The 18588-nt window shown below is 39.1% G+C and overlaps 1 protein-coding gene across 2 annotated transcripts in view; it reads right to left on the reverse strand.

Moving 5' to 3' along the window:
- Window positions 1-18588, reverse strand: part of PCDH15 (protocadherin related 15) — a 2278876-nt gene that overhangs the window by 210969 nt on the left and 2049319 nt on the right. The window contains exon 28 of one of the 2 annotated variants that reach the window (XM_063961739.1): window positions 415-630. In XM_063961739.1, the coding sequence (XP_063817809.1) occupies window positions 415-630 (216 nt within the window). Of the gene's footprint in view, window positions 1-414; window positions 631-13243; window positions 13630-18588 lie in introns of those variants that run through there. The other variant, XM_063961738.1, reaches the window with a different exon arrangement.

Consider the following 18588-nt stretch of genomic DNA (forward strand, 5'->3'; position numbering starts at 1 on the left):
CACTTTTTCACAGTATAAATATACAGCAATTTGTGTCACCTGCACCACCTGTGCGCCTCCACATTCATCGCCCTATATATATAGCCTGGTTAGAGAAATGTGGATGACTGGACACAGCCTATATAAAGGAAGTGATGGGAAAACTGTGTTAGATGAGATATTAATGGCAGCACCTGACTAGTTAGTGATTGAATGGTGGCACCATCAGTACATTTAATGTAGTTTGATTGTTATCTCACATGCAATAGGCCTCAGAGAATATGACAGCCGAAAGCGGATATTAACATTCTGGAGTAATAAAGCTCATGATGATCAAGCCTCTTTGAGGTGTTAAAGTTATGTTGTATGTGGGCAATAGTAGGACAAGCAAGCTTTCAAAATGAATTGCAATATATTTTTATTCTTTGTACTTACAATAACATCGGCCTTGCTGCTTAGTCCCTTTCCATAATCATCTGTTGCAATGACTTCAAACTTGAAATAAGACCTCCTCATGTTCTTAAAGAGCATTGCAGTTTTGATGACACCGGAATATAATTCAATTACAAATCCCTCTTTGCTGTCTTTAATAGGTGGCACAATTAGTTTATAACTATTGACGCTGTAGTTTCCAGTGTCCTTATCTGTAGTCTGAAATGACAGCAGAAGATTCACAGAGAGAATTAACACTGTATGTGATTTTCTGTTTTCATGCCATTTGCTGTTACTAATATAGACGTGGTTTATTCCCAATTTCTCTGATAATTAACAGTTGAAAAAATGTCTTATATTATTTAAGTGAATCTGTTTTATATGCCCTGATACTGACATTGTGTTCTCTCAACCATTTTTTATCCAAATAAGGCATCTTTTAAAATGAACTAGTGACATCACTGAGATACCAATACTATCTGCTATCTCTCAGTGAATTAATAGGCTTCATTGTCATGAATATTGGTACAGGCTCAGTGTGTTGACAATAAACTCACTTTGTCTAAAGCATAATTGAACATCCTTTAGTAATTTGCTTTAAATAAGCCCAGGAGCCAGTAAATAATACATTTTATAAGGTAAATGTTATAACATATATGGATTGGGAGACTGATGACATAAAAAGGATATTAACAAGCAGAATATGGTTATTTAGAAAGCAATATGTGATTTTCTTAGCTCATAAAGTTGAAGAATAATCTTGTTTTATAGTAATGGCAGTGGTGATGTTTTATGGACTAATTCTAAACACAACACACAGATCATTTTTTTTCAGCGCTGCAACAGGGCAAATGTGCCCTGGGCTGTCCATGTCTCCCAAAATAGTGACATCATAAGGTGGGTAGGGCTGCTCTCTGGCAGATTTTCAGGCTGCCGTTCCATTCTCAAATACAGGTGCCTTGGCACAGCAACCACTCTCACACCATAGTTTCACCCTTGATTTTTTTGGACCATTGGTCAGAGCTCTTATAAAGATACAATTTCATGGTCCCTTCTATGGAAACAGAGACAAGTTTACGGTAAGAGGAAAGGGAGTTACATGGTTATTACATCAGTTATTTGGATGCAATGTTGTCTTTGCTTTCTTTCTACAGAATACTTATAGGTAACAGGAGTACCTCAAGAATCTCACCAATGTCCTCCTGGCATAGAATAACATTTTTATTTAGACATCAAGTGCCAGCATGTTCTGTAATAATTAATAGTTGCTCTGGCACTTGATGTGAGAATGGGCAGCAGTAGTAGCATGAGTGGGTGTAATGTTGCCTTTACAATTCCCAATTCTTGTCTATAGAAGGTGACCCTCTCCCTTCAGTAATAAATTATATGTTGCTCAACACTGTTGCAGAAAATGTTATGCTATATTCAAATCTACGAAGAAGTTGAACCTCATAAAACTAAAAACAGCAATACATTATAACTAGATTATATAATAAATTTAACATAACATTGTTAGCATTTAAAATTAATGTTATAGGACATCTTTCCCACAAAAACAATCAGTGTAGGCTTCAGATAATCAGCTATATTTATATGTGTTCCATATTTTAGTTTTAAAATGTAGTGTAATGGGTGATCCTAATGGAAATGCAATGTTAAACAAAGAAGAAGAAATGTCTTACTATCCTTAATGGTGCTACTGTACATCTCTGTAGGAAGTAACAAAACAGTAAATGCTTTAAATAATTAGGCAGTAATAGAGGAAAGTGTGTGTGTGTGTGTTTGTGTGTGTGTGTGTTTGTGTGTGTGTGTGATGGGGGGTAGCACTTTTTGGAAACCAACATTGTTAGAGCACAAACTTGTTAATGGAACAGATTAAATCTGGGTTATCTTGACTGGATATGTTTCTCTTATAATTGGACATATTAGACTTGAAAATATAAATAAAATAACGGATTTTTTTACACCTACTGGTGTTGATGACCATCTTAGGGGACTCACCATATAATAATAATAATAATAATAATAATAATAATTAAATTAATTGAGATATTTTGACTGGTAAACTGGTTTGACCTATGCTCCATGCCATTAGAATGATCCATTATGGTCAGCATCTGTACAGATTACCTATAATACAGCTAATTTTTTACATTTTATCTATGTATTGGGTTTTATTATTTAGACCACAGAAATAGCCTTTTTCCCAATTTCTCAGTTATCTAAAGACATAAAAATTGCCCATCTTCAAGCAAATACTGTACAGACACTCCAATCCAACTTGACTACAGCCAGATCAAACTCGGAGTATCTGACTGAAAGATATTTCTTTCTGGAGGAAATTCTGCATGAATCAGCAGAACAAAATTAAGTTTTGGAAGTGTCTGTCAAGTGCACAGAAACAGTTGCACAATCTTCAGGTGTAAATCAGTGTCCAAGAAAAAGATCTTGACTGCACAGTAAAAGAGTCTGTAACAGCCAAACAAAAGTTGAGACTTTTTATTTTGAAGATGTGGAGAGCAACCTCCTGCAGACTCAAAACAAGTTGGAAAGTGAAAAAGTGCCACGTGGAAGTGGGTGTCCGATTTCTTTACTGAAAATAGTCTGACAGAAATAAAGAAACTCAAGTAGCAGTTACTACAGATTGGTCATGAAAAGACTCAGCTGAAATCTCATGAGATTTAGAGGACAATCCACAGTTTTGCTGTAAGGAGCACAAGGAAAGTTTGGAGAGGACGTGTTTGCAGAAAGAACAGCAGAGAAACAGACAAACAGAAGGCAAGTTTGAGTTTTAGAGCAGTAAGCTGGCAAGATTTCCTTTGGGAAAAAGGCAGGAACTGAGGTATCAGCAACACAGTGGTACTGGGTGTGAACATACTGTATCTGTGAGGTAGTGAGGGAGTACAGTACCCTGCATGGAGACTAGGTTTGTTTTTGTTTTTATTCATGCATTCTGCAAAAATCAGTAAAACTCTGTTTTATGTATTGAACCTGAAAAGGCTGTATGTTAACCCTGATTCAAGCACTGCACCACTAAACACTCTACTGAGCTAAATACCTTAGATTGTCACAATACATATGGAGGGATGGATGAATGGATGGATGGATATATAAAATGAATAGAATATGTATAGATATATAAACCGTGTGAGTTTAATAAGAAGTTGGTCACTTACGTTGAATTATGTTTATTTGTAGAACAAATGGACACATTGTAATCATGTTACAAGTTACAAACAAAACGTGCTGTTGTTCCAGAGCAGATGGAGTTCATGACAGCTAGCATTGCAGAATTCTTAATATGTATTATGCATTCATTTGCTAAAGCACAAGAGAACACTAAGCATAAAAAATAAATGTTCCAACAAATGTATTTTTATTGGAAGACATTTGTTAGGACACCGGAGATAATTAAATTAGGATATTTTTTCCCCTCTTTTACTGTTTCTATTTCAAACTGTCCCTATGCTATACAGTATATTACATTTATTTGTGTGAAATCATTGTATTTTTATTTTGCAGATGCTAAATGGAAAAAATAGCTATGTAAAATATAACTAGTTCTTGGGCATACATTTTATATGTAATAAAATAAAACCCACATTTAAAGTATTGCTAAATACACAGTAATTTCCTTTAGGCTTTGCTGTTTGAAACTGACAAAGCCAAAAGGGCAAATATTCTTTGTTAATAAAAAATAATAATATTGGAAGATATATAGTATATTTTGTGAGTCTTGAAAATGGATGAATACATATAAAATCCACACTGTAACAATAATGCTGTAAATTTCCAATGCAAATATGCAAGCTGTGATACACTGTTTATAGAGCTGGAAAACTAAATATAAGTCATACATTGTATGTTACCCTTTTCACAAACAAAATGTACAGTATATAAACAGTAGACAAAATAAAACTACAGTATCATGAATGAGGTTACTGAGGGGTCATATAAATGAAGGCAAAGATGCGCATAAGACACAACATGGAATTCAAATACACACAAACAGCTGTGTTTAAATTAGGAAATAAATACAAGTATCACATTTATAACCCAGAAACAAAACCTCTAGATACACACCCGCTAGAAGGCAACTTCACTGTGCACATTATATAGTCTATGACAACTATGCTAGTTGACATAAAGTAGACTAGATAAGGTGGTGGCATTCTCTATCAGACAGATTTTAGTAATGTATTCTAAATCTAACACAGAATATGAATTATGATTCAGTACTTGATGCATATCACCTATTTATATTCACCACTCACATGGTACTGTACCAACATTGTACACGTTCATTTTATACCTAATGAAATCAATGGTGCACTCATGGAGGGTTTCTAAGTAAATGGAAACTAATGGACCAAAACATTTTTTTAGACATAGACGGTTTTGTCTCAGTTCCTCCACTGTTCATAAACTTAACAAGTGGGTCAAACCATGTTGCATTGCAGGTGGGGCAGATGTAACATGTGCAGAGAGATTTAGATTTGGGTGGGTTCATAGGCATGCAGACAGGGGGTGCCTGGTGCGCACAGGCACCCTCTATGTCTGGCACCGCCCTCACAGATGCCTGCTGCTGTGTTCACCGAGTGGCTGATTCCTCCCCCCCCGCGCTGCCAAAAACCCCGGAAAATGTGGCAACCTGCAGTGTCACATATCCACCGCAGCAGGCTGGTACTGCAGTAAGGGCGCCATGGCCCAGGAGCTGGCACTCAGTGCTGGAACCCCCAGTGGTGAAGCCAGAGCAGTACCACAGCCCGCTCTTTCCCTGACCCCCGCAACAGTCAAATGATGGGGGAGCGGTCATGTGACTGGGGGAGCTGGAGGTACAGTGCTGCACTGAGAGCTGTCAGGAGCCAGAACCCAGTGCAGTACAGATAAACCCTGATAAGCCACAGCTTGTGTCGGCTTATTGGGGCTGATAAGACAGCCCTGAGTGATATCATTACCCGTGGTAATGTACCATGGGTAATTGGATATCCCCTTAAGAGTGAAGTGGGGCAGGCTGAGAGGTACAGAGTGAAGGGTTGGAGGCTGATAGGTGCAGAGTGAAGGGTGAGAGGCTCAGAGGCACAGAATGAAGGGGGAGGCTGAGAGACAAAGTAAGGGGGATATTGAGAGATGCAGATGGGAGGTGATGGCATGGCAGAGATGCAGGCGGGAGATAATGGCATGGCTAAGAGATGATGCAGGGAGATGAATGTGTGGCTTAGAGACAACACAGGGAGATGATGGTGTAGCTAAGAGGTAGGAGATAATAGCGTGGCTGACAGACGACGCACAGTGGAGATAATGGCATGACTGAGAGATGATACAGGGAGGAGATGATGGTGTGGCTGAGAGATGACGCAGCGAGGAGATGATGTCGTGGCCGGGAGATGATGCAGTGAGGAGATGATGGTGTGGCTGAGAGACGACACAGGGATGAGATGATGGTGTGGCTGAGACACGACGCAGGGGGGAGATGATGGTGTAACTGTGAGATGCAGGGAGGAGGTAATGGTGTGGCTGAGAGATGCAGGGGGGAGATGGTAGTGTGGTTGAGAGACACAGGTAGGAGATGAGGTTGTGAAGGGGAGTTATACATATAGGTAGAGCAAAAGAGAATAACTGTATTAACATTATGTTCAATATTTCCAATGAGAGAGACCCCAAGATAGAGGTAACTATCCTACATCAGAATATACATTTTGTCAGAGTGTTCTCCCCCCTTCTTTTTTAAAGAGATTTTTGCTCTGCAAAACTAAGTGGGCTACAATTAGATATACATACAACCCACCATTTTTTAACAATTGGGTATCTTACCCTAACAGATACAGTAATTCCTAAAATCTCTTTTTTTTTCCCGAACATAAATATATATAAAAAAAAATCTACTGCCGAGTATTTTTAAATGTATAAAATAAAAGTTTTTGATATTTTTCATTAAATTTTTAAGTGTGCCCCGGAAAAGACAAATAATCTTTTTTGCTGTACCTCATTGTAGATTTAGATTGCTGAAGTATATCTTCTGGGAGCAACACAAACCTAGTGCTATATAGATGTCACTCAAATAGCCTGTATGTTGGTTTTTGACACACGAACACTGTACTCTATATCCAATGCAGGTTCCATTTATTTTTGTTTTACAATGGGAGATGATATGGAGGCTGAGAGACTCAGAGGGCAGGAGGTGACACGAGTCTGGCTGAACCTCTGTTGTATGATGTTGACATTGGTTATATTCCTACTCACACAGACATCTTCTTGACTATGTGATATCCTACATGATAGTGAATACCAACTGAAGATGCTGTCTGTCCAGGAAGAATACATTTATTTAGAGCAGTAGTTCTCAACCTCGGTCCTCAAGTGCCCCCAACAGTTCATGTTTTCCAGGTCACCTATCAGTTGAACAGGTGTATTTATTACTCACTGACACATTTTAAAAGACCCACAAGTGGAGCAAATTATTTCACTTGCAATCCTGTGAGGAGACCTGGAAAACATGAACTGTTGGGAGTACTTGATGACCGAGGTTGATAACCACTGCTTTAAAGGTTCCCCGTTGTGAGAAACAACCATATAGGTAAAGTGCATATGGAATAGAAAGGAATGCCAATAGGCGGTGCTAGACATGCCCAATGGGCTGTTCTAGACATGCCCAGTAGGCGGTTCTAGACATGCCCCTCTGATGGTGCACCCCCTAATAAAATGTTCTGCGTATGCCTATGGGTGGATTATATTGTTTCTATGCATGGTAATACTAGCTGCTTTATTTTTACACTGCAATTTAGATTTCAGTTTGAACACGTCCTACCCAAATTTAAATCTCTCTGCACATGTTACATCTGCCCCACCAGCAGTGCAACATGGTTTTGCCCAATTGCTAACTTTTTTTGTTTGCTAACAACCCTGAATAACTCCCTGTGTCTGGGTGTTTCACAGTTTCACATTTCTTTCAAAATATGTATGTAAAAAAAAAAAAAAAACTCAATTGTTTAAAAAAACATATTTGAATATTTTTTTTTCTTACTAATGATACAACATGATGAATTTGTTTATTTTGCTATCATTCATTCTCTCCTCTTGAATTATTTTCAGCATTTGTTAATCCTGATTTCCATGACAATTCTATTAGCTGCAGCAACAGAAAGCTAAAAACTCTCAAATTAACATCACATTATGCCGAATATAGCTCACACTGATCTCTATCGCTGTTAGATTAAAGATAAATGGGATCTCTTGTTAGTCATAATTGCATATGTCACTAAAAGGATAAGTTTATAAACCTGAAACAATGGCCAAGGCATGTGTTTATAACAAACCACTTACTCCGTGTAAAAATTCTCAAACAAAAACCTGTAGAGATTTCAATAACAGGTACAGCACAAACGTAAAATGACATTTAACAGTGACCTTAAATAGCTATCTGAATACATGACATTTATTTGCACAAAACATTTCTCCTTTATTATTTAGTTGCTTGGCCAGACAACATAGTTAAAACATTATTTCCAATGACATTCAAAATGGCTTCAGGTTTTCCGTGGCATTATACGCATTTCTGCACAAGTCCTTTATCTAAGGATTGCCCTATGAGCATTTCTTCTTTTCCTATACTGTAACTTTGGTTCAGTAGCAAAATAAGTAGCCAATTAGGATGTACTGTAATGGTATCTTGTATGTCTTTGATAAGAGGAAGACACTGTAGGGTGGTATCCAATTAGCCGTGGTTATTTGACTCACTTGAGGCTATTTTTTAACCCTCAATGCTGGCATTTATTAGGTATTTTGTTTTGCCTGCCTCAGGTATATATTCTGTTTGTGACTGCGTCTGTATCCACATACGAAATGCTATGTTACAGTGTTTACCTGGAAATCATTTTATGAAGATACAGCCACAGTCACACAGAATATAGGCATGTCGCATATCATTTAATCATCATAAGCGGCTTGTGCGTCCTAGTCACATAACGATGCGAATAAGATGCATTTCAGCAAAAAGAGACGCCTGCCATTAGCAGAGCTGCACAGGAGCTGCCGGCTGACTCACGCTAGGGATCTCCTGCTGCATGTTGTATTGAAGCAAGATGTATGAGGACACATCTGTAGTATGGTGTTTGCTGCTGAGTACCCAATTTAATAAGGTTCCCGCAAGCTGTGATATAAAAGGTCAAGAGGGAAGTTCAGCTATGCCGAATGGTTGGTTCTTTAGCAAAATGCTATTCAAATGAGTGGTGTTCCATGACTTGTCAATCCTTTCAAGAAACTGTATATTGTGAAGTCTCAGGTTATAAATATCCTTATGGGTAAGGTGGATGTTTAATATGCCCTTTGTTTGCTTCTCATGCATCCTGATTTATCCAGGTAAAGATGGGCCCTTTTTTATCCTTGCCGGAATGCATATGCACATCTAATGCATCATGGCAGTGACTACCCATGATTGGGTGAGAATAGTTACATCTGAGATCACACAATGCATTCTCTATGGACCATGGGTGTGACTATTCGCATGTGCCCGTACGTTGGCACACTAGCCACAGCAAAGCAACAAATCATGGGTACGAATAGTCACACCCGCGATGAGCAAAGACTTATCTATACATGGCTTTTCACCTAAATGACTGATACTACATAGACAAGTGCTTTCTTGTGTGGTGTTCTGTCTCATGTGCATTTTATTTTTAATGTTTCAACATCTTCCTCCATGCAGGGCCGGTGCAAGGCCTCTATGCACCCTAGGCAAAGCTTCAGCCTGGTGCCCCCTAACCTGCAACCCCCCTGCGGGAGGTGCATCAGGGCTATAAAGAAACATAGAAACATAGAAACATAGAATTTGATGGCAGATAAGAACCACTTGGCCCATCTAGTCTGCCCCTTTTTTTATTTATTTTTTTAAAAAAAGAGCAGCCATGGGGTTGCCCCTCGGGAGCCATAGTTACATCCGCCTCCTATGTGCCTTCACATGACTTGATGTTACTCATGTTGGCACAGAGGAAGCGCTGAGGCATTATTTGGTAGAGTCTGATAGCGGAGGCTGCACCTGATTAGACCCGCAGCAGCAGCCACCAGCGCAGTGTAAAAGGAGGAGGCCGCATACAGAGACATCCTTCAGTTTTTTACTAGATGAATTCAGTGGCGGCCTCAAGGAGCTGACACCACTAGGCAGCCACCTAAAGCTGCCTAATGATAGAGTCGACCCTGCCTCCATTGGTGTGTTACTACTGAGGTTGGGGGTCTCGGAGTTGCTCACTATATTACTCTTTGCATCTGTACTGCCGGTAGCTCTCACTTAGCTGAGCTTCTTTTTCTTTGGTGTTCCCATTGCACAGAAGATAGAGGGTCCAACCACAGACTTTCATATCTTTGCACTGAAAAATATACATTTGCCTGTTGTTGTTAGTTGAGAAGTTGAAATCTTGACAAAACTAAAAAATTGCACAGCCACAAAAACAATCTCTACTGGGATTGCTTAACTTTGCCTGAAGAATGAGCCCATGAGTTGAGTTTTCTGCAGAAAGCTTGGCAGAGCTATGGCTGGAGTGGCAAAGACTCATCACTATGTTTGTTTGTTTGTTGCCAAACATAAGAGAGATTTATCCATTTGGCTTGCTATTTTAGTTGATTTCAATGGCATTCTACTGTGGATTGCACATGCAATACTCATTTTCCAACTGCAGGTTTTCATGTATGCTGCTGGGTCCACTGGGTTTGATGCTTACCTTGGCGATTCCTGGTGTACTGCCCCTTGGCTTGCAGAATGGTTTTCTAATGATTTGAAAATAAACCTTTTCTATTTGAATTATTCCTTATTATGATAGTTCATGAGATCCAGGGTGAGCACATGTGTAATTCCACCATCATATTTAGGTAGAAAAAAAACTAGATGTGGTGCACGCTATTAATCAGCATCAGGCCTCATTGTTGACAGTGGTTCAGTTCCTTGTTTGGTCATTTTATATTGCCTGCAGTGCAATATAATTCTTAGGGCTTATCATGGGGAGGTGGAGAATGACATTATGGATGCGTGTTCAGGTTTCAGTGGTGCAGACTTAGGACCTCAGCACCCAGTGCAGAGAAAGTAGGTAAATCTTGCCCCTCTTATGCTTAGCATGTGATCGAGATGCCATTGAGGGCTTGGTAGAACTTGCTCTCCTTCCTAGCACATTGCAAGTCTATAAATCCGCCTAGGCTGAATGGGAAGAAGTCACTTTGCAATGTAGTCATAGAGGTAAGAGCACACATTGTTTGATGCATTCTTTTCTATAAGGTCTTTATGCTGGAGGTAGGTGAATTTATGAAAGCTTTTCTAATATCAAAGGCTTTGAAAGGTTGGTCTAGAATTAATTAAAAACATAATATAGTGAGTACCTCAGCAGGGTTATTTTTACCTATAGCCAAGTTTTTATGTGGTTACCTTGCCCACCCCCCACCCCCAACCTCAAGCCAACAAGAAGGTGAATTCAGTGGTTTCCCATTTACTTGTTAGTTAATGGTAGTTTTGTTATTCATCAGCCATGGATTCATTTTTGCTATATGCATCTCTGCAGGTCTGATGGTGTCCACTTAACTGAGGTTTGTTCAGAGGAATTTCCATGGTGGTTTAGGTCAGTGTATCGTGGTAGGTGGTGATTCTCGCTGTGGTGGGAAAGAATGGCAGATCAGCATTCATGAGTACACTCAGCATCATAGTTATGGATATAAAGGATGTATCATGTTACCGGGGATAGTACACAATCTTCACGGGTGGGTTTATTGCTGGAAGGTAGAGTTAGATATCCTTTTTTTATTATAAAGGCTTCCAGGGTGGTTGCTGTGCTCACTGCACTTGTTTGTTTTAGGTCTGCATTTTATTGACTTGTTCTCATAACTGGCCATCCTTTATTTGGCTGACTTTTTCCACAAAAATGTCTCTTTTTTATTTTAGAGAAGTTATTCAGGTGACACTCACACACAAGACACCCATTAGTAGTTATTAGGTAGAGTGGTCATGCACCAAATAATCTACAGTAAATTTAGCTCTGTAAAATTTAATATGATTGTAAACATTACATAACATTATTTTTTGTTTTATAGCCTTTTTAATGAATCATTTTGTGGTTGTTTTTATTGTCATAAAATGATGAAGTAACTGTTCATGTAAACAAATTGCCAAGACCTCTGAAAAGGCAATAGTAACTAGCAAAAGTGACCCCTAAAGGACAGAGGAAGATACTGCAATGATTGAATATTAACATGCTGTAAATATATGCAATACTGTACATCTTTACTGTCATACTGTCCCTTTAAGGACTGTTTAGGAATGTAATTTCTGCAAAGTTTGCACCTCTATATCTATTTAAAAACTCAGCTCTATATTTTACACAGCTGTTTTCTGCAGATGGTTGAGCACCTGACTAACTTTGATAAGAGCAGAGTCATATGTAAGCAATTTAATAGTATTGCAAAGTAAACATTTTAGTAAACATGTGTGATTTGCAAAAGTGGGTAGAAAATATAAAATTAAAATAACCTAAATCACCATTCACATTGCTAACATTACACATGTTTTATAATTTTTCTACCTTTAAATTATTATATGTATTATACTCTCTCTCTCTCTCTCTCTATAGTTGAGTTTGTATTACTAATAATTTCAACAGCTAAAATAATCCATAAACAGTAAAGGTGAATATGAAAAGAACAATGGAAAGGGAAAATAGGAATATAATAATCAATGCTCTGAAAATGCAGAATTCCACTTTATATATATATATATACGTGTGTGTTTGTGTGTGTATATGTATATATATATATATATATACACACACACACACACACACACACACACAGAGTGATTCAGAAGTCGCAGTACACCCTTTTGTTTAAAAAAAAACTGTGCAGGAAATGGGAAAACTGAATACTCCAGTAAGGTATGGGTGAGGTGGGATATATTTTAGGGTATGTGGCGAACATGGGCGCCATCTTGAAATTGGCCATCTTGAATCTAGGTTGTTTTTTCAAATGGAAAGGGGGTCATGTAACATGTCAAATAACATCAGAATTTGCTGAAAAGTTTATTGCTGCAAACAGATTTGAAATAGCAGTTCAAAAGTTACAACACTTTTTTTGTTGCAGGTAACGGAAGATGGCCTTGACAAAAGAGGAGAGAATTGAGGTCACTTTGTTGTCTGGAGAATGAAGTTTCCGTGTCATAGCTGCAGATTTTAACAACCAGCACCCAGAAACAACTCCAATTTCACATAATACTGTCAATTTTCAAATTCCGAGAAACTGGGACTGTGGCAGGCAAGTCACGCAGTGGTTGTCCAAAAAGTGCTACTGACAAGACAATCTCAACATTGGATTGGATCCAGCGATTGGATCCAGTGCCTTCAAATTTGTGTTGACCAAGATGGACAACATGTTGAACACATTAAATGACTGTCCTTAATGGAGAACAGTTCAGCATGTAATTCCAATAGAACAAGTGTTGTAACTTGTGAACCATAACTGCTATTACAAATCTGTTTGCAGCAATAAACTTTGCAGCAAATTCTGCAAATTCATGACCCCCTTTCCATTTGAAAAAACTAACTTAGAATCAAGATGGCCGATTTCAAGATGGCGCCCATGTTAGACACATACCCTAAGAGATAGCCCACATCACCCATATCTTACTGGCATAGTCAGTTTTCCCATTTCCTGCACAGTTTTTGAAATAAAAGGGTGTAATGCGACTTTTGAATCACTGTGTGTGTGTGTGTGTGTGTGTGTGTGTGTGTGTGTGTGTGTGTGTGTGTGTGTGTGTGTATTTACAATTTGCTTTGCTGCATTAAGGTAATACAGTACAAAACAATGAAAGTATTTCTGGTCTAGGGGGTATAAATTATCTTTGCTACCGGTATGTACTTATCCATCATGCAAAAAAACAGGGAGGCATGTGATTGGCTCCAAATTTATTCTGAAGCAGGACAACAACCCCAAACATACAGCCAATATCATTAAGAACTATCTTCAGCATAAAGAAGAACAAGGAGTCCTGGAAGTGATGATATTCACAGAGCCATGATCTCAACATCATTTAGATTACATGAAGACACAGAAGGATTTGAGCAATCCTGCATCCACAGAGGATCTGTGGTTAGATCTCCAAGTTGTTTGGAACAACCTCCCAGCCGAGTTCCTTCAAAAACTGTAGATCTCCAAGTTGTTTGGAACAACCTCCCAGCCGAGTTCCTTCAAAATCTGTAGGCAAGTGTAGTTTGAAGAAATTATGCTTATTTAAAGGCAAGGGGTGGTCCCACCAAATATTGATTTGATGAAGATTTCTCTTCTGTTCATTCACTTTGCATTTTATTAATTGCTAGTACTGTATACATATATAAATGAATGCATATATATAGATATAGATATATATACAGTATGTAATATTTGTACATATATGCAGATATATGAGTTGTTATAGAAGATACAGTACAAGCACTAGGACCACTGTCATAGTGAAAACCAGTCGTAGGAAATAAGGAGATGGTTAGTACATTTATGCACTGTTACTTTTTCCGATTTCCATGGTCTTGGGGGGGGGGGGGGGGAGGAGCTGCATGGTTCCATGTTTCTTCTAAGTGTATTGTTTTATTTCCTATCACCAGAACAAAGGCTTGTTAAATTGAAGTATGTCTCCAGTCATCTCTTATAAGCATTAAGTATCTGACCCATAAATGTAACTGGTGACTCACAAGGCCCTTTGGGGTCAGCTTGTCACAAAAATATTGTTGTAAATCCTCAAAGGTCATGTAATGGCAGGAAGGCCTAAACACAACATGATAATCCGATAGCATCACATGGGAAAGTATAAAGTTCTCTCTTTTCTGTTTATTATTGATCGCTGTAACTTGTTTCCACAGCATTTGACTTCACATATATTTTTCAGAGCTATAATATTTGCCAGTATGTTGTGATGTTTCCATAATTGAGTAGATTTTTATAATCTGAAAATCCTTACTGCAGTCACTTGTAGTTTTCATTTGCAGTCATCATTTCTGCAGCTTTGATCTTAACTAGAAGCCCCCTGGTCTTTTTATTATATTTTATGAAATCAAACAATTTATTTAAGCACCAAGATTTATGCTTTATGCTGTTGTTTGATGTCATGTTATTCATATACGCCAAGTAAGTAATTTAACTACATGAAAATCTTTTTGGAGATAACAATAATGCAAAAATGAATCTACTGTCATGCTGTTGCCAATCAAATAAATAGGTTAATAAATGTTTTATATACATGTATATAGCAACCAAGCATGAACAAATCTCTAAAGTTATTGACTACTGAAAACACTCTGTTTGGAAATAAAGCCGATGGAAGCTAAAACAAAACTTGTGTCAAGTATCTTGTGCATGGTGCAGTAACAATACTTTAACTCATTTACCAACCCCTTTGCACACAACTTTCATAATATACTGTATGTTCATAATGTAGATTGCTTTTGGATTATTCTCCATTCACATCTCAATGTACTGTACTTCCAGTTTGGGCTCTAATATGAGTTGTGTGGTGTATTACATCTGCCACCTGTATTCTGTAACCAAATTTGCATGGGGCCAGTGCAATGGTGTCACATAATAAATATGCATAAGTGCATTTAAAAAATAAAAATAGTATATACAGTATATAATGTTGCATATTGAGGAACACCCCTTGGAGGGCATCAGAGCCAATTCTGATGATTGATACAGATGAGTGCAGGACACTTTGGAATTGATACCTATATGAGAAGTATTAAAGTAAAATCCAGTTCCATAGTCTTTATGACATTTTTGGATCAAAAACACATTAAGGAAGACAGAAGAGGTGGTAATAGAGTGTTATGATTATTAAAACATGAAACATATTGGATTTACTCCTTTAATACCTTGCTTCCTTCAGCTCTTAATGAATGTAAGCTCTCACGAGTAGGGCCCTCTTCCCTCATGTGCTTATCCTTTTCTTACTTTAATAATCCTCAACTGCCCAAATCACGCAGTTTTTTGGCCACCTGGAACTTATCTCTATCATTTACTGGTGTAGTTATGCTTAGTTACCCTGTACTTGTCCTAAATTGTCTTCAACTGTAAGTCACTGTTTTCCTGTTTTGATTATGTGCATATGTACTCTGTAATTGGGCGCTGCGGAACCCTTGTGGCGCCATATAAATAAAGGATAATAATAATAATAATAATAATAAAAGGAATATATATATATATATATATATATATATATATTTTAGTGATGAGCGGGTTCGGTTCGTCGGAATCCGAACCCCCCCCCCCGAACTTCACCCATTTTACACGGTTCCGAGGCAGATTCGAATCTTCCCGCCTTGCTCGGTTAACCCGAGCGCGCCCGAACGTCATCATCCCGCTGTCGGATTCTCGCGAGATTCGGATTCTATATAAGGAGCAGCGCGTCGCCGCCATTTTTCACTCGTGCATTGGAAATGATAGTGAGAGGACGTGGCTGGCATCCTCTCAGTTTTATTCAGGTGGCTGCAAATATCTGTGCTCACTGCTTTATTGTGGGGACTGTGGACCAGCAGTATTATATAGCAGGAGTACAGTGCAGAGTTTTGCTGACCAGTGACCACCAGTATTATACGTTCTCTGCCTGAAAAACGCTCCATATGTGCTCAGTGTGCTGCATATATCTGTGCTCACACTGCTTTATTGTGGGGACTGGGGACCAGCAGTATTATATAGGAGGAGTACAGTGCAGAGTTTTGCTGACCAGTGACAACCAGTATTATACGTTCTCTGCCTGAAAAACGCTCCATATCTGTGCTCAGTGTGCTGCATATATCTGTGCTCACACTGCTTTATTGTGGGGACTGGGGACCAGCAGAATTATATAGGAGGAGTACAGTGCAGAGTTTTGCTGGCCAGTGACCACCAGTATTATACGTTCTCTGCCTGAAAAACGCTCCATATCTGTGCTTCATTGTAGTATATAGTAGGAGTACAGTGCATAATTTTGCTGACCACCAGTATATAATATAATGCAGTACGGTACAGAAGGCAACTGCTCTACCTACCTCTGTGTCGTCAAGTATACTATCCATCCATACCTGTGGTGCATTTCAGTTTTGCACAGTTTGCTGACCACCAGTATATAATATATAGCAGTACGGTACAGAAGGCCACTGCTCTACCTACCTCCGTGTCGTCAAGTATACTATCCATCCATACCTGTGGTGCATTTCAGTTTTGCACAGTTTGCTGACCACCAGTATATAATATATAGCAGTACGGTACAGAAGGCCACTGCTCTACCTACCCCTGTGTCGTCAAGTATACTATCCATCCATACCTGTGGTGCATTTCAGTTTTGCACAGTTTGCTGACCACCAGTATATAGTATATAGCAGTACGGTACAGTAGGCCACTGCTCTACCTACCTCTGTGTCGTCAAGTATACTATCCATCCATACCTGTGGTGCATTTAGTTTTGCACAGTTTGCTGACTACCAGTATAAAATATATAGCAGTACGGTACAGAAGGCCACTGCTCTACCTACCTCTGTGCCGTCAAGTATACTATCCATCCATACCTGTGGTGCATTTCAGTTTTGCACAGTTTGCTGACCACCAGTATATAATATATAGCAGTACGGTACAGAAGGCCACTGCTCTACCTACCTCTGTGTCGTCAAGTATACTATCCATCCATACCTGTGGTGCATTTCAGTTTTACACAGTTTGCTGGCCACTAGTATATAGTATATAGCAGTACGGTACAGTAGGCCACTGCTCTACCTACCTCTGTGTCGTCAAGTATACTATCCATCCATACCTGTGGTGCATTTCAGTTGAGCGCAGTATATATAGTAGCAGGCCATTGCTATTGATACTGGCATATAATTCCACACATTAAAAAATGGAGAACAGAAATGTGGAGGGTAAAATAGGGAAAGATCAAGATCCACTTCCACCTCATGCTGAAGCTGCTGCCACTAGTCATGGCCGAGACAATTAAATGCCATCAACGTCGTCTGCCAAGGCCGATGCCCAATGTCATAGTAGAGAGCATGTAAAATCCAAAAAACAAAAGTTCAGTAAAATGACCCAAAAATCAAAATGAAAAGCGTCTGAGGAGAAGCGTAAACTTGCCAATATGCCATTTACGACACGGAGTGGCAAGGAACGGCTGAGGCCCTGGCCTATGTTCATGGCTAGTGGTTCAGATTCACATGAGGATGGAAGCACTCATCCTCCCACTAGAAAACTGCAGTGCCACTCCTAGATGGGCCAGGTGTTTGTGTCGGCCACTTGTGTCGCTTAGCTTAGCCATCCAGTGACCTTGGTGCACCTCTTTTTTTCTTTGCATCATGTGCTGTTTGGGGACTATTTTTTAAATCTGCCATCCTGTCTGACACTGCAGTGCCACTCCTAGATGGGCCAGGTGTTTGTGTCGGCCACTTGGGTCGCTTAGCTTAGTCACACAGCTACCTCATTGCGCCTCTTTTTTTCTTTGCATCATGTGCTGTTTGGGGACTATTTTTGTAAAGTGCCATCCTGCCTGACACTGCAGTGCCACTCCTAGATGGGCCAGGTGTTTGTGTCGGCCACTTGGGTCACTTAGCTTAGCCATCCAGCGACCTTGGTGCACCTCTTTTTTACTTTGCATCATGTGCTGTTTGGGGACTATTTTTTGAAGTGCCATCCTGCCTGACACTGCAGTGCCACTCCTAGATGGGCCAGGTGTTTGTGTCGGCCACTTGGGTCGCTTAGCTTAGTCATCCAACGACCTCGGTGCAAATTTTAGGACTAAAAATAATATTGTGAGGTGTGAGGTGTTCAGAATAGACTGAAAATGAGTGTAAATTATGGTTATTGAGGTTAATAATACTATGGGATCAAAATGACCCCCAAATTCTATGATTTAAGCTGTTTTTGAGGTTTTTTTGTAAAAAAACACCCGAATCCAAAACACACCCGAATCCGACAAAAAAATTTCAGGGAGGTTTTGCCAAAACGCGTCCAAATCCAAAAAATGGCAGCGGAACCGAATCTAAAACCAAAACACAAAACCAGAAAAATTTCCGGTGCACATCACTAATATATATATATATATATATCAAGCTGTCATTGATGTTAAAGGGGGCAATACACGGTATTAAGAACTGAGGTATGTAAACTTTTGATCAGGGTCATTTGGGTAGTTTCTGTTGT

The sequence above is a fragment of the Pseudophryne corroboree genome, chromosome 3 (assembly GCF_028390025.1).
Source record: "Pseudophryne corroboree isolate aPseCor3 chromosome 3, aPseCor3.hap2, whole genome shotgun sequence".
Taxonomy (NCBI): Eukaryota; Metazoa; Chordata; class Amphibia; order Anura; family Myobatrachidae; genus Pseudophryne; species Pseudophryne corroboree.